Source organism: Carcharhinus amblyrhynchos, chromosome 7 (assembly GCF_965287045.1).
Source record: "Carcharhinus amblyrhynchos chromosome 7, sCarAmb.v2.hapA, whole genome shotgun sequence".
NCBI lineage: Eukaryota > Metazoa > Chordata > Chondrichthyes > Carcharhiniformes > Carcharhinidae > Carcharhinus > Carcharhinus amblyrhynchos.
In genome coordinates, this window is record NC_137330.1 from 23964161 (window position 1) to 23986244 (window position 22084).

The following is a 22084-nucleotide window of genomic DNA, read 5'->3' on the forward strand; positions in this document are numbered from 1 at the left end:
ATATTTCTGCTCAGTGATGCTTTTAGCCATTCAACTACAACGGGTGCTGAATTATTAATAAGAAGGTCCCAGATCCCATTATGGCAAGTGGCAAATTGACTTTGAGATGGCACAACAAAGCCTGTCAATGCTACCAATTCTGGTTAAGAAAAAAGGGTTCCCAAAATGCTTCAATAAAAGAACCTTGCCCTTTCCCCTTACCCGATCTGATCTACTTGTGACCTCACTCCCACAATGTACAACATAATCATAACACCACCTTAACAATGTTGCCCACCTTACAAAGTGTGAAGAGATACAAGAGTGAAAACTCAACCTGACTTTCCCCTCGTCATATATGAACTTCTGAGGCTAACACAGTGGTTTCAGCAGGGATCCACTAACTCAGTACAGACTGGCATTCTTCTGACCGGTTATTCACTTTCTTAACATGTTTAAATGACACTGGGCCTTCTTAATGCAGTGAACTGGACACTGCGGTGAGCAAAAAGCTGTGAAAATTCAAAACCAAATTTGTTAAGCTCCATGTGACTGTTTTTCACTGTTTCCCACATTAATTTGAATATTAGAGTCCCTTGATAGCTTTCTGGTACTGTTAAACAGACCGGGAAACCGCCCTCCCCCCTCTCCACCCGTTGCATGCTTCCCCATCGCCGGGGGAATGTAGTTAGATTCAGCATAGGATATCATGGACACAACCCTGAGGAAGTGCTGAGAGAAACATGTTTTAGTGAGGAGCTGAAGGAAATCAGCATTAGTGGAGAAATGGTTTTGAGGAAATTGGTGAGGTTGAAGGTGGATAAATCTCTAGGTTCTGCTAATGTTAACCCCAAAGTACTTTAGGAAGTGGCTCTCAAAATAGTAGATCCATTGATCGTAATTTTCAAAAATTCTTTGGACTTTGGAAGAGTTCCTACAGATTACAGGGTAGCTAATGTAAGCCTACTATTCAAAAAGGGAGGTAGAGAGAAAACAGGGAACTATAGACTAGTGAGCCTAACGTTGGTACTGGGGAAGTTGAAGAGAGTCTATCATCAAGGATTTCAGAGCTTGGCATGAGGGAGGCAATGGTATAATCAACATGGATTTACAAAAGGGAAATCATGCTTGATGAGGAGGCTTTGGAGAGGGTACAGGAACGATTTACCAGGACGTTGCCAGGTTTGGAGGGCATTAGCTATGAGGAGGGGTTGGAAAAACTTAGTTTGTTCTCACTGGAGTGATGGAGGTTGAGGGGAGACCTGATGTAAGTCTACAAGATTATAAGAGGCATGGACAGAGTGGATGGTCAGAAGCGTTTTCCCAGGATGGAAGAGTCAATTACTAGGGGGCATAGGTTTAAGGTGCAAGGGGCAAGTTTTAAAAGAAACGGACGAGACAGATTTTTTACACGGAGGGTGGTGGGTGCCTGGAATTGTTGCTGGGAGAGGTAGTTGAAGTGGATACGGTAGTGACTTTTAAGGTGCAAGTACATGAATGAGATGGGAAAGAGGGATATGGTCCCCGGAAGTGTAGGTGGTTTTAGTTAAGTCAGGCAGCAAGGTCGGTGCAGGCTTAAAGGGCCTGTCCCTGTGTTGTAATTTTCTTTGTTCTTTGATAAGGGGTAAACCTTTCAGAACTAAGATGAGGAGAAATTTCTTCACCCAGATGGTGGTGAATGTGCAGAATTCACTACCACAGAATATAGTTGAGGCCAAAACATTGTGTGATTTCAAGAAGAAATTAGATATAGCTCTTCGGGCTAAAGGGATCAAGGAATATGGGGGGCCGGGGAAGGGATCAGGATATTCAATTTGATGATCAACGATGATGAAAACGAATGGTGGAGCAGACCCAAAAGGCCAAGTGGACCACTCCTGCTTCTAGTTTCTATGTTTTTATGAAAAGCCCAGCTTGGGTATTGAAGGTGCACCATGTTCATCACAGATGTTCAGACCATTTGTAAAATAAAAACATTATAACTACCAAGTCACAACAGCTGCTCTGACTTCAAACAAAGCAGGAAGAGCAGATGGTTACATCAATGATATAATCCATTTTGTATTACATAAGCATTTAGTCCAAAAACATTTTGGCTTTTTTGAATGAAATGAGTTATGCAAATACATTCAGTTTCTCTCAGTATAAATACTTGAGTTTTTTTTGGCTGCAATGATTGTGTTTTTATGATCTTGATCAACCGACGTGGACATCATAATTTAATGATGAATCTTCAACACTGAGACATCAACTGGGCTGTGTGCTGAGAAATTTTGTTCTCAGGGTGAAGAAGATATGGATTAGATTGGGCAGAACCAAAGAAGATCAAATCTTCCACTCTCTTGTTCATCCAAAATTCTGCTTTCTGTCCCCTAACTTGCAACAATTCCTGTTCTCTTTTCCTGTTCTCACTGATTTACATTGGCTCCCAGTGTGACAAGGCCTCAGTTTTAAAACTGCCATCCTTGTTTTCAGATTCCTTCATGGAATATCGTCCAGTCCAACAACCCTCCGAGATGTCTGCTCTTCTCCAATTCTGGTCTCTTGCACAGCCACAATTTTAATTGCTCTATAAATGATCACCGTGTTTTAATTTGCCTCGGCACTGCATTCCAGGATTCCGTCTCTAGACTTCTCAGCCCCTGTCCCTCCCTCTCTTCATCCAAGGCATTCCTTCCGACCAAGCTTTTGTCATCTGTCTTAATATCTCCTTTTGTGCCTCAGTGTCAAAGTTTGTTGAACAATCCACCTGGAATGCTTTACTGTATTACACAGGCTACATATATGCACATTGCCACTGATCATGAAGCACTGTGTAGCAACTGGTTTGAAATAAAGTCACGTTAATTGAAACATAAATTAAAAATGCTAAGCAAATCAAATGAAACCGTTCCACAATTGTCTTACACACCACTGCAACACTTTAGAAATAAGTTCCTTTCTGCCGAAAGAGTTTAATTTTTAACGTAATTTGCAATCACCAATTCAGTGATAATGAGGATGCCAGTGGCAATCCATCGTTATATATCAGTGTGCTGAATAAAACATGAATGGGATTCTTGGTAACTGTTCAGTGGTCCTATTGGAAGTAAGAGTTTACGGATAGACCATGATTTCTTGGCTATGCTCAGCTATAAATTTATTCTTAGCGAATAATCAGACTGTAGCTTGCTATTTCCTATCCAAGTCACAGATGAAGTATCATTTCTATTGATAAATATCAGAGGGCAGTTGCTGCCTGGAATCACAAACTGCCTTCAGTAGAAGTGGAACAAATAATTATTTTTTTTTAATCCAAAGATTTAAGTTGGTCATGGTTCAGCATAATAACAGTTAGCAATGTCTAATTACTTCTGAATGAGTAGAATACCACATTCAATGTCCTCACATTATACAGTCAATTTCATTCCTGACTGATAATTAATAATATATTTCAAAAAATAATGATCAGGCTCAGTTCCTAACTCCTTTTAACGCTATAAACCCTTAGCTCTAAATTCTCAGGCCTTGAAAATTACATCAGTTCATCAAAGAAAATGTAAGCATTAATTTCAAAAATAAGACGTAGATGTTCATTTTCTTTCTCAAATCCTTAGATTATCCAGTAATAAATCTGCCTGCTCTGGTTTTCATTTCTTCCCATTCCCACACTTCATTCTACCCATATTTATTTTCAAATGTCTGTACAATATTAAAAGTTCCACTGGAAAAAACAAACTTTGATGAACAACTGCATTAAATGATTGATTATTAAGTGTCTTGTTCTCAGGTTGCCAAGTTTCCAAAGCACAAATTCCCCTTTCATCTTGCGAGATGATAATTTTGAAATAAAAATATTTTTGGAGGCACGGAGAAGGAATAGATGCCTACCTTCACAGCTTGGTAAAGCATGATTCCATTGGCGATTATCTTCACATATTAGGGGCTCATCCTCACTTAACGTGTACCCAGGGCAACAGCTAAAGGTCACAGTTGACCCAATAGAAAAGTTGTTTCCATGTCGCCGTCCATTTACAGGGATTCCTGGGTCCAGGCAAGAATCTAGTTCCAAGGTAATACCTTCAAAACACATAATCAGAATGGTGGTAAGTAATTGAATGAATCAAACACTAATAATAGGTATTTCATTACTTCTGAGCGTTATCCATTCAAAACTCAGAGGATGGTCTTACCTTCTCATCCCGCTGACCGATGGGTGGGGTGAGCTGAAGAGACACAATAAATTGGGTTCGCGCCCGATTTCTGGCCTCTCCCAATCTTACTGGGCACGGATAGCGAGCTTGGGATGCTAGCGTCCAGGCTCACTTGCCATAGTAGCCTTGCCGGTCACGAGCCTCACCGATGAGGATCACCTATGGTCCCCATCAAAGGGAAGTTGGCGTGATGGCCTTGTTGGTGGAACTGGAGGCCAGTTTGCCCCCCGCCCCCCTCCCAGGCAGTCAGGGCAGAGGAGGCAGTGCTCCAGGAAGTGCAAAGGGGCGAGAGCCAGAGGGGGTGGCTCCTGAGGCGAAGGGTGGATCCATGGTAGGGGCAAGGACTGAGGAAAGGTGAGGTGGAAGCTGCGCACTCTGCAATGGAGGTTGGCTGGGTGGGAGGGGCTGAAGCTGTGCACTCTGCAGCGAGGATCAGTTGGGGGGGCATTTGGGCAGTGATTGGCTCGATGGGGGGAAAGGGGCTCAGGTGACAATCGGCTGGGCCGGGGGAGAGGGGTTTGGGCAGTGATCAGCCAGGACAGGGGGAGGGGGGTTTGGGGGTGGGTGGTCGGGGGATGCTGGTGGTGCCTGACACATCTCTGTTCTGTTGCACATGCACAATTGCACCCTTTGGTGTGAACAACAGGCTTTCTGGTGAGCTTAGGCCCCTCTGCCTCCCTCTACGGTGGGTAAAAGATTGTGCATAATTATTTCAACAAAGAGATGGAAGACTGCATTTACAAATTCGCCCGACGTACAGATCCGAGGTTCACTTGGTTTCATGCACGTTCAACAGTTAGAATTTTTTTGTAAGATCTTCTAAGTTGCTTCAGGAGGGAACAAGCTCAGAAGTATTAATGGATGAGTGTTGGAATATGCTTTTGCATTAGGAAAAATTTTATCTGTCAATTTTATTGCACTGGGTTTGGTTTTGTATGTTGTGCACAATGCAATGTCATGTGGGTGTGAAAGTATCTGAATAATATTGAGGCAACTAGAGACACTTCATCACAATGGGATAATTTTCACACAATCCACATATATGGGGGCAACATGGAGATGGACAGTCGTAAAAATTCATTGCGCCCACCAGTGTGTTGGTTTGCCACAATCAGGATGGGCTTCACCAGGGCTCTCCAGCATCAATTGACAAGTTGCTAACTAAGCTATTCAGGCCTAACCTCAGAGGCCAACTAGAAGCTCTCGTTGGCAGACTTTGAGGCCTTCTTTGTTTGTCAGGGCAAAGTTTCAGGCTTTCTATGTTGGTCCACCTGCTGATTTCATTTTATTTAAAAGTTTAAGAAATTAGACATCGAGTGCCTGAAAAAGAAGAAAATTTCTCTTTCCCTTACACCTAAATGGCAGGTTTCATCAGGTTCCTAGCTGGAGGACCTCTTCGTGGCCCTCTAGATTTGTGAGTTTACCTGCTGTCCTTTGGATATCAAGGCCACTAATTAGCCCATTCGGGGCATACAGTGACGCCCATTTGACCCCAACCAAAGCACAGGTGTACCAGCTATTTCAGTGCGACTATAGGTAAGGCAACAAAATGCAGAAAATCAAAACCCTTTGTTGTGCTAACTGTCATGTTATATTCTATGCTTAACACTGCACATCGAAGTAGAAAACATACACACATTTGAAGTGAGCGCCATGGGAACATGCAGTGCCTTAATGTTGTTATAGTTTGATCAAATATGCTACACTGATACTGGGACTGCTTTTAACTCTGGTGCTGATGCATGGATGCCAAGGCCTTCTGCAATAACTTTGAGAACATCTAGAAATTGATATGGTGCAGTATCTCAAATCTGTCTGTCCAAAAGCTGGAGTTGAAAGAAAACTGGGTACTCATAGAAGTTTATTTCTGTCACACGTAGGCTTATCTTAACACTGCAATGAAGTTACTCTGAAAATCGCCACACTTCGACACCTAAGGGAGAATTTAGCATGACCGACACACCTAACCAGCACGTCTTTTGTCTGAGGGGGAAGCTGGAGCACCCAAAGGAAACCCAGTGTGGTGTGACATCTAACTAGTTATCCCCTTCATCATTGCACACTTCTATTCCCATGCTCTGAGCAACCTTTGACCCCACCTGAGCTGGCTTAATCTGAACAACCGAACTTGAATTCCAGCAATATTTGAAATCCTGCACAACATTGGTTCCAAAGTTGCAGGTTTTGATACACTGTGTATAGCAGACTAAGGAAGCAAAACACACTGAAAATAACTGACCCCACCTCTTCCCTAAAAGTATATATTGATTACATGAAAGAATGATCTTCGATTTCATTTATTTTTATTGAAACATGAAAATGTTGGCATTTGGAAATTAATACCGAGTTAAATTTTGATTACGATTAATATATTGCAAGTGTTAATGAACAAAATGGATAATCCAGGTCATTGACAATGCTCCTGAATGCAGTGTACCATTGATACCCCAGACAATCGAACACTAAATGTGAAACACTTCAAAACATGGCTTACTAAATCAACCTCATCACTGATTTTGCAGGTTTGCCAAGCTTACACTCTATTCTTTACCCCGACCCAATCCCATTCTGCTGTGCTCTGTTCCTGGCAACATCATGTTCCACCATTGGCCCGAATCATTCTGATTCCCAGGATGTCCTTGTCTGTATTTCTCAGCCATCTGCCTCTTCAATTTCCCTCACTGTTTGTAACCTGTGATTGTCTCGACTTCAATCTAAAATCTGGCAATGACAGGCAGAATTATTTAAAATTATATTGAAATTACAATTCAGTTATGGGTGGCTTTGCTCAACCCGTCCATGTTGCTAGTTATCATTCACATGAGTTCTAATTCTAATGTCATGTCCCCACTCTTATCCCTTAATTCCACTCCTTTCCAACTGCCTACTTAATCTATTCAGAAGAATTAACATTGTCACAATCTCTCATAATAAATCCCACAGGCTCACAACCCTCTGTGTAATAAATTTCCTCCTGACTTTTTATCCTCAACAATTTGTATTCAATCCTCTGCCTATGTCCCCTCAAACATGGGAAACAGTCAGGCCAAAATGCTCTGTTTTTGAAACTAAGTGCCATGGGGATTGGTTTCCATGGCATGTTTCCTGCTGGATGGCATGGTGGGAAATTGTGCCCAATTTCATGCTCAGAAGTTCATTAATCATGCATAGCTAAGTATCTCTCCAAGTCACGTGGCAGGTTGTGATTTGTTGAGTCTGCCCTGCCATTAGCTAACGGGATCAAGGGTTCTGGGTGCCACATTTAAACAACCACACTAACATACGTATTAACTCTCTCCAGCCCAGCTTTGTGAAGGAGACACCTCTGGACAGCTACATCAAAGAAGACAGCTGCCCTGGGTTTAAAGATTCCTTGGAGGTGGTTGTCAATAGGGTCCGCTACGATTGGGATGAACTCTACCCCAGGGATGGTTCCGAGAAGCCTACCAACATTCTCCGCTCGCTGGTCCAGGAGGCGATTGCAAGGGAGGTTGGCACGTTGGACTACCACCTGAGAATGCCATCCAGTGCAGGAAGAGGATGAATGATTTCAGGATAAGTCAATCTTGCTCTCCTGTCTCTCACTTTCACGCTGGCATCATCCACTCGAAGGGCGACACTGCCCTGGGATCTCTCAGAATTTTAGCAGGGGACACCGTGACAATGATTGTCTCGTGGGCACTTGAACATCACCTGCATTTTAGCTTTAGCCCTGGCTAGGGAGGGCTCAGCACATGAAACAGTCAGGCATGCTTTCTAACCTCTCCTCCATCTCTTCTCACCAAATTCTAAAAGGTTTATGTCTTCACGCAGGTCGAGTTTGTGCTCAGCAGGAGGGAGAGACTCAGACTGGGATAGGGGAGGGGGGAGGGATTGCTGAGGATACACACACACACACACACACACACACACACACACACAACATTCTGGAGCTGAACAATTTCAAGGAGGATGCTGCTCTCATTATTAATGGGGGGGGAGGGAGCCAGCTTGAAGAGAGGGTACACACGAAAGAATGGATTGCAGGGATGTGAAGCCGGAGTCTACACTGAACACTTTTGAACAACTTATACCAGTTGCCCCTTTCGTGTGAAGGGTAAAAGTGATGGCCAGGTCTCAGCAGATGCAAAAGTTAGACCAGGGACTTTTTGTCAGCGATGTGAACTCTGTTGCTGAAAGCTTGAGTCAGCAGGCCCTTTTATTCTCCCCTTGCCACCAACACCAACCGCCCCCCCCAACTAAAAACTCAATCCATGTCAAAATAAATAAGTTACTCCAACTTTCAGCAGTATTTGCTGCAAAGTCGTCAAATTTTAATCGCATCACTCAAGCCGCTAACACCCACTTCCCTAGGAACTGTCACGTAATCCTGGCAATTTGTTTTTCCACTCTCATGTAACAAGATCAAGCCCACCTCCGTGCAGAGAAATGCACAGGATGAGATGAGCAATGAGCCTTCGTGACAGGAGCCTCACCGGAGAGAGAGAGAGAGAAAAAAAATCAAAGTAATATTAAATCAGGGAATTGCAAATATATTTCAAATTTACCCAAGCTCAAGAAAACAAAACATGGTTCAAAATGTGACCATGTTAAATAATATATAGCTGTGTGATGTGACTGAACTGCAATAATGTGCTTATTGGTAACATATTGTACATATGAAAAAGGTTGGAAACATTAATCAACTAGATTGTTTCCTGAGTACGTTGAAAATCTCAAATATTTGCTCACCCAAGTCCCCTCTTGCTGCTATGTTTTATTATTTGAAATATCGACCCATTTACAATTATACCTGTAACACTGAGTTATAGTAAGTAAATGCAGATGCTGTGAAAAGAGTAAGAGGTAAATTCCGGAACAGGCACTTCCTCACTTGCAACAAACACAGAAATTCACAAGCCCACAATCCTTGACTTTTCATTCAATATAAGCTTATTATTCAAAGAATCCCTCCAGTACAGAAAGAGGTCATTCAGTCCATAGAGTCTGTACCGACCATAATCCCACCCAGGCCTATTCCCGTAATCCCACATATTTACCCTGCTAATCCCCGACACGAGGGTTAATTTAGCATGGCCAATCAACCGAACCCGCACCTCTTTGGACTGTGGGAGGAAAGCGGGGCACCTGGAGGAAACCCATGCAGACATGGGGAGAAAGTGCAAACGCCACACAGACAGTGGCCCAAGGCTAGAATTGAACCTGAGTCTCGGGCACTGTGAGACGGCAGTGCTTGTTCACTGTGTCAACATGCCGTCCCAGTGCACTATGCTATTAGTATTAGGCTCCCAAATATTTTTGCTGGGCATCCAAATGTCAACCTGTTTGAAAATGGCAAGGCTCAGGACTCAGACAGAAACTCAGTCATTTATTTTTTTCTCCAATTTTTGTCTTGTCCAGCCCCATTCAATGAAGAATGGGACATCTGAGCTTTCTTGAGCACCATCAAACCTTCCATGTCCATTTTAGCAGACAGGTGACACCACCTACTATAGACACTCAGTACTACACTTCAGAGTGAACCAAAGTTTCATGCTCAGGTCCTGGAGTACAATTTGAAATCATAATTACTTGGCTCAGAAACAAGGTGTCACTTGTTAATTTATACAGGTATTATCCAATATGACAGAAAACACAGAAAACTTTGACACTACCTAATGATGATTACTTGTGCAAATTGTCATCATGGTATGCTTCACTCAAAGAATAACCTGTTATGTGGTTGTGGTAGAAATATGTCGGCTTAGTTTAATTATTTTAAATGCTGCGCTGCAACTTTGATCAATTTATCTCAGGGCAGTTACAGAGAACAAAAAAATTGTGGTATAAACCGTACTGTTCACAATGTTTGAATGATGTAACCAAACATGAGAGTTCAGGAACAGTTAACCTCAATTAATAGTAATTAAAGCTAATTGTTGCAAACCCAGCTGATGTTAATACTGAACAGATCTGATCCCAGAGTCAGACTTGGCTTGATAAATCATGACTGGAAATCTCCTATCCCTCCCATCATGGAAATCATCGTGGGCAGGACAGAAAATTTGACAGACCATTTCAAGATCCATTGACCTCAGGTGGAAATTTCAGGCCTTTTGGCACGTGCAGATGGAAAATTCTGTCTCATAAGTTTAATTTTTGTTTCAAAGCCATGGAGGAAAGTCACTGGACAAATTTGATGAACTTTTTAACACAAATAATATGATAGTTATTAAACAAGGAAAATTAACTATTGTTATACCAGACAAAAAAGTTAGAAAGATATCAATACAAACACAATAATATAATTCAAATGTTCACTTTTCCTTCACTCAGCTATACCTTGACATTCAGGTATATATTCGGAAAGATAAAACAATGGGCAGAATTTTACATCAGTCCTGCCACAATCGATGGATTTCTGAATGACTCATCATGTTATACCCCACTGTAACACAGCTGTAAAATTTCCACTGATATTTATCTTCTTCTTGAACATTCAGGGTAAGTACAAGGCACGTATGAATTGACAGGCAAATTATGGTCAGCCACACGATACTCCAAAGTAAATAATAGATGTAACCCTCGTAGATTCCTTGGATTCCTCAACAACTCATCCAGATGCTTGCCACACTGTGAGCTAATCATTCTCACTGAAACATTGCATTCTTTTGAGGTTTTCTAATCTCCATGTTCAAAGATCTCCCCTTGGAATTCTCTTCAAACATCATTCCCATTTGGACAGGTTTAACCTGGATCCACCTCCAGGATTTCAATCTCACCTTCTGAGATTCTTTTCCCCTATATCTCTGTGTACATTCAAACTTCACCTACCAAGCATTATTTCATATCTCCAATCATGCCAAGCTCCAGCCTGCAGCACAGATTCATCTACCTTCTCACATTGCCTGAGCTTCTTCTGAGCCTATTTTGTTTCAAGTCTGCTCCGTGCAACTTCAACTTTAATTTGGAGCCTGTTTCTCGGCTCCCTACTTCTAACTTTACTTAACAGGATATATTTTTGATTCCTGTCAAAGAACAAAGAACAGCACAGCACAGGAAACAGGCCCTTCGGCCCTACAAGCCCACGCCACCCATTTTAACACTCAGTGAGTGCCTCATTCCAATCCTTCTTCTACCTACGACTTTTGTCTACATCTCAGGGACTCCACAATAAAGGGGTGCAAATTTAGAGAATTATATGTTCTTGTCCCTTACCTGGGACTTCAGTCAGTAATCCCTTTCAACTCCTTTGTCTCACCTGGGAATTTTTTTCTGGGACCACTATCTGTTCCATTCCCTGATTTGAGTCCATCTTCTTTTCTTGGGAATTTCTCCATATCCCCTCCCCGTATCCTATGCTTGGGACACCTTACTCCCAGTGGTACTCCGGTTCAGGTCATCTGATATGCAGTTTCACTCATTATCTTCCACACAGGACAGCTTCCTAGCCTGAAGGATGGCAAAATGACTAACTGCAGATGGCTAATCCCTGGCCAACGCATGCATGAAAGTCCTGAGGGCTGCCAAGAACTGTAGTTCCTGTCATCTCAGGAAATAGATATAGTTTTAAGTAATTTATGTTTATACTTGGGCGTGTTAGGAATAAGGTATAGTTCTAAGTTTAAATTGTATTTCCGTGTTATGTGTTCAGAAAAAGAACTTCAGTTTTAGTTTTACTTTTAAATATTTTTCAAATAATTTTACAACTCTAAAACAAACACTGGTTATAAAACAAAGGGCCGTTATCTCACAACCAAAGGGTCAGTAAAGCAGTTTGAGTTCAGTTTGAGCAAGCTGACCAATCCACGGGAACTGCTGGAACACGCAGGCATGAAAGAAGACTACAGAGAGCAGGCCCCAGATTAAAGGACCAAAAAATCCTGAAACCAGGGAGAGGGACAGAAGCAATTGCCAAGAGGAGCTTCTAGTCAAAGGAAAAGATTAAGAATCTGGAAAAGATCTTATTAAGTGATATGTGAGTGAGGTACAGAGAGATATTCCAAGATCAAAGGCAAAGTTGGAAATACAAAGTTGCACCACATTAGGTGATGTGGGTTTGGAAGAAGCCAGAGATATAAGGTGACGAGAAGGTTGGTGATTCCTTATTGCAGGCCTGGGAAGCACTAGTGTTTGGTTAACACAGCTGGGTATCTGAGAGAGTGTGTCGACATGAAGCTTGAATGCTCTGGCAATCCAGAACACAGGAACATCAGAACAAGAGGGTAAAACCCTGGAGGTTGATACTGGGGAAAGACAGCACAGTGGCAGACTGGTTAGCACTGCTGCCTCATAGCGCCAGGGACCTGGGTTCGATTCCCGGCTTGGGTCACTGTCAGTGCGGAGTTGCATGTCCTCCCTGTGTCTGGGTGGGTTTCCTACGAGTGTGCCAGTTTCCTCCCACAGTCTGAAAGATGTGCTGGTTAGGTGCATTGATCCAAACAGGCACTGGAATGTGGCAACTAGGGGAATTTCATTGCAGTGTTAATCTAAATCTTACTTACGACTAATAAATAAGACATTTGAGAGAAAGCATAATTTGACAGAAGACTACGAGGCATATGCTTTAAAAGCAGGGATTGGAAATCTTCTTGTGAAAGACAGAATTCCAGAGGGACCAGTTGGTTCACAGTTAAAGAAGCATCTGGAGGAATAGATGAAAAATCTATCGAACTTGGTTGGAGTTTTATCAAGTGTCTTTAACAAAGCAAGCAAGGTAATGAGTCAGAGAGGCTTAGTGAGATAATCTTAGGTCCCTGGCAGCTGAAGCCAATGGTGGAATAATTAAGACTGTGGATGCTTATGTGGCCAGAATTACATGAGCATGCATATATTGGAGGCTTGTGGACTTGGAGAAGATCTTAAAGATAGGTACACAAATGGTGGTAGGGCATTTGAAAATAACTCTAAAAAATCAAGGCTTTGCTTTAACAGGAGATAAAATAGGTTAATAAGTACAACAGTGATAGGTGAACATGAGCAGCAGGGTTTTTGATGACTATTTTTACAGAGGACAGAATCTGGATAATGATTGCTGAATCCTTAAAGGAGATGTGTCAGCTGAGCCATCACAAAATGTATTTTCAAATATACCAAACCTACATATAGTTTATCAGTCCTCTGTATAAGATTGATGAGTTTTTTTTGTGAAGGTGGCACAGAAACACAACAGAAGCAAAAAGTCTTAGTCATGTTATGAATGTGTGGCTGAAAGCACATCTGGGATCATCATTCCATCTAACCCTAACTTACAACTACTCCACCCTCACACCCAATTCTATGGCAAGTCGCCAAGCAACTGACTCCCTAAATCCCATCCAATTTCTACAAGCTTCAAGTCAGGAGTGTGATGGAATTCTCTCCAATTGCCTGGATAGGTACAGCTCCAACAAGGATCAAGAAACTCAGTGTCAAATAGAACAAAGCAGTCTATTTGATCAGCACTCCATCCATCACCTTAATCATTCACTTTCTCCATCACCTTCTCACCCTATTACCCAAAGCACACTCCAGTCCACTTCCAAGAACTTAGCTGAGGCCCACTGCTGGTAAGATAGGGGACTTTAAATTATTTCCACCCTGTGGAGATGCAACCGCCACCAGCAGCTTGCCTCAAGCATGCAGAGGAGAGGGGGCTGAGGACCAATTTCTATCTATTTTTCAGGAAATTAGTTCATTCACAACACCAGATCTTTCCAGAAAGTGGGCCCATTCTAATTTCTACTTTCACAAACACAACATCTGGTTAAATGATGCCTTTTCATTGCTGACTCTGAGGTGCAGGAACCAGAAGGGCAAAACCAACTGCTGAAACATTGTTCACTAGCTCCTTCCTCTTCCTCTGAGTGACAGCTGAGGACCTGCATTAGTTAACAGCTGGAGCCAACAGAAGGAAATGCAAGCAAAAAGTAATTAAATACAGCTAACAAAAAGCTTCATGAAAAGTGCATGCAGGGAAAAAGCATACACCAATTAGGCCCAGAAAGGATCATAAAATAGCTATGACACAATACTTCCTAACAGGTTTACTGGGGTTTATGGATATTTACTGTCACTTTTCTACGTTATCCTTTTTTGCAATGAAACTTCCATTTAGTCATATAGGAACGTTCAACTTCTACTCTCATCTGATCAGAAAATTGAATTGAGCTGGTATTATTTGCAATATTTAAGTAGGACTCCTTGATGTTCAATTCCATCATCCCATATGGATAATATATATGCATGGTCTTGTTTCTAGACACTTTTCAGACATCAGAAAGCCTGGGACAAAAGATAGCATTTGACCCATTCACAGGATGGGGAAGGCGTTTGAATTATATGGACAAGAGAGGTGAAGAGGGCAAAATGGAGTAGTGCAAAAGAAATGAGCTTGATAAGGTCCATGCCAAATATTGGTTGGTCAATCTGAGTCTTAGTAACAAAAAAGCTCATAACTGCCTTTATCCATCTTGCTCCGTATGACAGCCAAAACAGTTACAAACCTAACATCTATCCAGTTTCTTTTTCAAGGAGCTGAGACACTCCACCTCACCTGTTTTTTGCAAGAATATTTTAGCATCCCTATTAATCGACAAGACAGTAACATTTCTCCAAATATCAAGCTAAAATTAAACCTGTATTTATTCATCTTGTGCTTATGGTCCCTCTCCAGTGACGTGAACATATAATCTAGCTTGGAACTTATCACTGAATTCCAGATCATCAACATCTGGAGCCTATCATTGACCAGAAACTGAACTAGGTCATCCACGTAAATACTTTGGCCACAATAGCATGTCAGAGGCTGGGAATTCTGTGGCAAGTTGGTAAGCAACTGACTCCCCAAATCCCATCCAATTTCTACAAGCTTCAAGTCAGGAGTGTGATGGAATATTCTCCAATTGCCTGGATGGGTTCAGCTCCAACCACTCAACAAACTCAGTGCCAACTGGGACAAAGCAGTCTACTTGATCAGCACTCCATCCATCACCTTAAACATTCACTTTCTCCACCGCCAGCACACAGTGACACCTGTGTGTACCATCTACAAGATGCATTGCAAAACTCACTAAGGCTCCTTCGACAACACCTTCCAAACTCGTGACCTCTACACTGTGGAAAGACAGGATGGCGGGTGCATGGGAAGAACACAATCAGTGAGTTCCTCTCTGAACCACACACGCTTCCTGACTTCAAACAACAGCAATGTTCCTTCATTGTAGTTGGGTGAAAACACTGGATCTGCCTCACGAACAGGATTGTGGCTGTACCTACACCACATGGACTGCAGCAATTCAAAATGGCAGCTCACCAACACCTTCTCAAGGCAATTGGAATGGGCACTAAATGCTGGGATGGGCAGCAACATCCCAAACCCAAGACTAATAGGTTCAGCTGCAGTATCAGAAATGCTATCCTTTGAATGAGACCTTAAAGTGAGATCTCCTCTGCTCTATCACATGGACAGGAAGGATCCTATGCAACACTTCAATGAAAAGCCAGGAAGTTCTTCTTGATGCCCTGGCAAATGTTTATTCTTCAACCAATACAATGAAAATGAAGGATCTGATCATTAACTGCTGTTTATGGGATCTTGTGTGCAGTTGGCTATATTTCCTGTATTACAACAATGACTACATTTTAAAAGTATATCACTGGCTGTAAAATGCCTTGGACTTTTTGTGGTCATTCACTGCACTACACAGATAGAAGTACTTTCAATATGTTAATTAATTATTTGGATACGTTCAAAAAATGGATCCTATTTCCCCTTTACCCCCAGCCCGTGTAGTGAGGAATTTTAAATCTTGGAATTATCCTTGCTGATGTTTGTCTGTTAGTTTGTGTTGTTACACCATATCTAGCAGATATTCTCATACAGTATTACATTTTTCCTTTTGTCTCTCAAAATGTTATTAAAACCAGTTTTCAAAACATTTTGAATTCATATTTGACAACTCATCATCTCCACTCAATTGTGTACAGAAACCAGAAAATTAAAGATAATTGTTGAGAGTATATCACTGTTTAAACTTCCAAACAAAACACGTCTGAAAAAAATTGTTTGCAAGTTTAAATCAAGAAGTTTTCACATTTGCACCCCCACAAACAACAAAAAAACCATTAATCTTTTTTTCACGATATTCACAATGTTTATCTAAGCACATCTAAAGATGACATCAATCGTTTAATTTGGAAGCTAAAAGCTATTCTGACTCCTGTCTAATGACAGTGTGGAAAAATATGTGGGAGATACAGTGAAAAAAGAACAATTATGTAATGTCTTAATTATTTGTATTCTTTTTTTATGTGGGTTTATCACAAAATACAATTTGCAGTGCATCCACAAGGCTATCGGATTCAAATGACTAATAATCTCAAAGGGGAGAGTGAGCAAGAATTGAAGGCAGCAAGTGTTCACTTAACTGAATTACAGCAAATTTGATCAACCCAATCTCTCGGCATAAGAGTGATTGAATTGAGTACAGGTTGTTGTGCTCATTTGGCCAGACTCTATGAAGAGAGTTCAGACAGTCTGCATGCCAAGGTAAGGTTTAATACTAATGAGTCAAATGGAGGAAAGGTCAGACCAACAAACTGAAGTGTGTGCTCTTCAGAAAGCCAGATTAATGACGCTTGGGAAGTTTTGACTGGCATTTGTCAAAGCAATACTTGATCTGAGAGAAGAGATAATGTCAATGTCCCCATTACTGCTTGATTCCTCCAAGAGCTTAAATACATGACGCAAGTACTGAACAATAGTTTATGTGGTGATAGAAGTACTTCACTGTCAACGTTTTGGAGACAGGTGACCCGAACTTACCGGAGCACCTTATGTCCTATAATTCAACCAAGTGACATTTGCAGAAGGAAATCCACTGACAGAGGTTGGAAACAAAATACACATCCATATAAGTAAATGCATTGTGAAATTTCCAAAGGAAGTTATTAATGCTTTTTGTTTCTGTCGGCATAAATAAAGCCAAATGATGATATGTTCTCTAATGATTCCAAAGTTAGTATTAGCACTGAATCAGCATAATTGCATCACTGCACAATGCAAAACAGCCTGTATGGTTACCGATCCACCAGGAAACTAACTCAGAGCAACAGCACAAAGTTGTAAACTTTGCCCTCACATTTATTGCTGGTGCTGCTATGGATCCCTCTTTGAAACATAAACTGGGCAGATTCTGTAGTAACAGGAGCCCAAACTATCATAGAACCATTTCCATTTGGAGAATATTAACACAGCATCTTTGTTCCGAGGACATAACTGCATATGCATTGTTTATATAAACAGCTTTATTTGAGAGTGATAAAAAACTTACTTTCATAGTGAATCTGAAAACCAACACTTGAACGGCTGTTGTCAGTTGTTAATAGTAGGTACATGTAATTGCCAGTGCTGATTAGAAACTGGGGTGCTTGAGTACCATGGTATTCTCCTATTAAAGGTGATGAATTAACAGGTCCATCCCGTATTTCTAACGTGTCATAATTAACTTCAGTTTGAAACCTGTGAAGAAAAAAAATTAAATCAATTTACTAATTTACTAAACCTTTGGGGGAATAGCTGAACAGATGAGTACATAAATATTCTGAAAGGACACAAATGGCTGATTAAATTTGAATTATTTTTCTTTTAAAATTGATGTATAGAAAGGATGTGGAGGCTTTGGAGAGGGTACAGAAAAGATTTACCAGAATGTTACCTGGTATGGAGGGCATTAGCTATGAGGAGAGGTTGGAGAAACTTGGTTTGTTCTCACTGGAATGATGGAGGTTGAGGGGCGACCTGATAGAAGTCTACAGGATTATGAGGGGCATGGACAGAGTGGATAGTCAGAAGATTTTCTCCACAGTCAATTAGTAGGGGACATAGGTTTAAGGTGCGAGGGGCAAGGTTTCAAGGAGATGTGTGAGGCAATTTTTTTTTTTACACAGAGGGTTCTGGGTGCTTGGAACTCGCTGCCAGGGGAAGTAGTGGAAGCAGATAAAATAGTGACTTTTAAGAGGTGTCTTGACAAATACATCTGAATAGGATGGGAATAGAGGGATACGGTCCCCGGAAGGGTAGGGGGTTTCAGTTCAATCAGGCAGCATGGTTGGTGCAGGCTTGGAGGACTAAAGGGCTTGTCCCTGTGCTGTAATTTTCTTTGTTCGAACCAATTCTTGTCGCAAACAAAATAAAATCACTATACATTAACAAATGTCCAGAAAGTTCACACAGAAAAAGTAAAATAATCCCATGTTATAAATTGTGTTAACTTACTATTTGTTATTAAGTTAGTCGTAATTACCTCACCCACTGATAAGCTGACTTTAATTACCCGACAATCTATTAATCTATCCCACCAGGACATTGCTGAGATTGAGTGTTTGGTCTAAACACCGCCTAATTTTAGGCACCATTGAAGGCATGAAAGAATAAGTAGAGGGATAAAGCCCTCCTCACCTGGTGAATTGTTAAAATGACTCCTTGTGAATTAGTTTTATTTCTTCACCTTTGTGTAATGAATAGATTATTATATTTGGTTCTTATAGTCCTCAATCTTCATATGTTGCAGGCAGTACACTTCCCCAAAAGTTATCATGGGTAAACGACTCTATCAGATAGTCTCAGTCCAGGTGTCCCACAGAGGTCTCAGCTTCAATGTCTGTTTAGCCAAGCAAAGCTTTTCAAACGTTCACCTCAGCTTTTCAGATACAATTCCCAATTGACCTTGGCTCCGTGCCTCATTAATAACTACTGACCTCTATCCAGGACAGTAAGTCTGATTATCAGGACAGGGTTGGCTTGGCTGGGATGACTCACGTGCCTAGTTAACCTAACCACATCCATAGATCAGGTTCATATTTAAAGACAGGAAGTAGTAGAAGACATTTGTTGACTGTTAAACCATTCCTCCCTATAAGCAATCTCTTTCAGAAAAGCAAAGGGAATTTGGGGGCTGAGGGTTCAAACATGAATGAAAAAGATGCAAGGGTTGAAATTCAGGGTCACGTAGTGTGGGAAATTATCTGGGCTGGGAGAAGATGTTTACCAGTGGAACTGATTTCTTCTCTGTCCTGGCCACACTGAGAAATTCCAATAATGCAGAGTTTTGGGTGGTGGTTTCTTCTACCTGTTCGACCATTGCTCTCTCTTTTTCTCCCATCCCCCTCATTCATGGTTATATCATGTCAAACCCTCTTCAAAATCCTTCTGACTCTGCCAGCCAATGAAAACAGGAGGCAGGATGCCTTTACAAAGCATTTGTCATACCCCTACCATAGATGTATGTGGTGTCTGCTCTGCCAAACACAATGCACAATTAGTCTCAGAAATGGGCTATCATTGAGTGACTGACAACTCAAGAACTAAACAGTCACTGTTCAGAATTGTATACCTGAAAAAGTTAACTCAGATTAATCAATGTCTTCACCCTAACTGAAGGGCAAAATGCTTGTCAGATACTTTTCAATATCCGTACAGACCAGATGCATCAGTGATGTTAATGGTGTAGGCACCTGCTTCTATCATCCTTGTGGTATGGTACAGAGTTAAAGCAAGTGTAGGCAAGTAGAAATTGCATCTGGAATCCTGGCAGTGAGACAAAGCTCTTGGAATCTGGATTATTTCATTCAAATTCTACAGGCTTTAGTTTAAAAGAACGCACTTTACTGGCTGTCAAGAATGCCAACTGACAGCAAGGATGAATATAAAATGGGATAAAAAAATCATCAAAGCACTATTGTTTCATTTACTGCAATTCACTTGCGTTTATATAATTTGTCTTGAATTCATGCAGCAAAGGATAAAATAGTTTGTGGCCAAAATCGACATTGTGCTTCTGACACAGTTTACTAATACGCAGATGCTTAAGGCACTTGTCTGAAACCATTTGATACCTTCCTAAAAAAAACAAAGAAATAATTTCAGACAAATGCATTAAACGTCTAATTGCAGCATTGTGGTGCAGAACTTCAGGTCCCAAGACTTATTACATTGGGAGTCTCTCTTTTGTCAGGCAACTTTGCTTAAACATAACAACACAAAACAAACTGAAAAAAACAAATATATTGCGACATGCATGGGCGATAATTTTCAAACAAGGTTAATGAAACAGTTCAGTACAATGCTTAAAAGAGGCTGCAGCTATCCTCAAGAGGGACTTTTAGTACAAATCCAACTGCACAGGAGAGCGATGCAACTAAGTGAATGTTCATGGTGTAACACAAATAAGTTAGTCAAATCCATAGGGAAGATTGTACAACGCAAATCTTCCACATTAGGAATCCAACTACTTAGCTCAAAGTTTGAAAGCCAAGATTCGAGAAAGCGTAACTTTCCTGTCAATAGTGTGTAGGCAGAGTAGGAACAAAGCTCTAACTCTGATTCACAGCAAATACTCTAGTCTTTTTCTTCTCATTTTGCTACATTTTCAGTTCCATTCTTCTGCCCCATGGCACAGAGAAATGAAATGTTGAAAATAAACAAGTCAATTTGTGATACCATATAACATGACATACCCCACAACCCCACTCTCTTAAATATACAAGTACTCTTTGCACTTAATCTAAGTTGTAGGATTGCCACATGCCAGTGATTGCAGGCCTTAGTTTATTTCAAGAGCATTTTGAATTCCATTACTCTTAAAATCCAGACTTCTGAAAGCCAATTCACCTTCCAGTACTGAACTCTCAGTCAGCCAAAGGTGGATTCAAGGACTATTTGAGAAACCTGTAACAGAGTTAATGAACAGGATGTAAGCGGATAGTTAGAAGCGGGAATTCTCAACACAGACCATGGTTGAAGTAGAATCCATCAATTATTACAAAGGGTGTGAGGCCAGGGCAGAAAATGCAATTAAACTCATGGAGAATACAACAATTGCAGGCTTAATAAGCCAAATGGCCTATCCTGAAGCGGTAATCATCTCCAGTTTTACACCCATTTATAAATCCACTACTGAGACCTAAGGGCGGGACATCAGGATTACAATTTTCTTTGCCATTGTGTGAACAGTCTGTCAAAATTTGTTTCCTTGAAAAAAAATTGCCACAATGTAAAAATAGAGCATTAGCAGTCTATTGAGCGAAAGGACGTGCACATTTTTAGATTCAGTCCCATTATTCAACTTTTGAAATTTAATCATGCTTATTGCATAGCCTGCGACAGACAAAAGTGTCATAAGTCAATTTACTTTCAGTTAAAAGCAATGAAAATTAATAACCTGTCAAATGTTATTTTGATGGAGTGTCTAGGTTCTGCTTCAATCACCCATTCACAATTCAGTGAGTCCTTGTAATATGCTGGCCATCCCGGAGAGAGTATGACACCGCTTGGTGCTGTCAAATGGCCACCACATGGTGCTGCAAGAGATGAAAATACAGAACTCCAAATACAAACAATTTCTTCCTTCAATCAATCAAATATTTGACAGAACAAAAAGAATATTATCTGTTATTTCTAAACACTCATAGCGATAAATAAGTTCTTAAAGAATCAACTTGTAAGCAAATTGTAGGCAACAAATGTCAAGTTGATAGCACAGTGGGTTAGTGCATTGATATAGTAATGTGCCACATGCAGTGATTTCTTTTATGGTTTCCCAGATCTTGATCAAACTCCTCAAATGAAGGAGCAAAGTAAGGGAGAGAGGTTTTCTCATATATAAAGAGAGATACAAGTCTAATCTGTTAGCACTGACTCCATTTTGAAAGGGCTCGACCACTAGGTGCCCAAAGGGCCCACCTGTATCAGGTGATGGTCTGTCATTATCATGGAAATCTGAGTCACGTGGCATAAGGCTCGATTCCCATTTCAGAATTGGGATCGGTATAAGTGAGTATAAATATACAGATACAAGTAATTAAGCAGCAATTAGAAGATTGTGCCCCTTTTTGGGTGTTTGGTTACAATAGAAATGCCGTTAAATTAATGGCAGCGTACCAATTTACTTATG

At 41.0% G+C, this 22084-nt stretch overlaps 1 protein-coding gene across 1 annotated transcript in view; it reads right to left on the reverse strand.

Moving 5' to 3' along the window:
- Positions 1–22084, reverse strand: part of LOC145345358 (CUB and sushi domain-containing protein 1-like) — a 1850124-nt gene that overhangs the window by 461965 nt on the left and 1366075 nt on the right. The window contains exons 15-17 of the mRNA XM_080193174.1: positions 21353–21491; positions 17465–17652; positions 3850–4038 (exon numbers count right to left, since the gene is read on the reverse strand). Coding sequence (XP_080049300.1) covers positions 3850–4038; positions 17465–17652; positions 21353–21491 — 516 coding nt within the window. The remainder of the gene's footprint in view (positions 1–3849; positions 4039–17464; positions 17653–21352; positions 21492–22084) is intronic.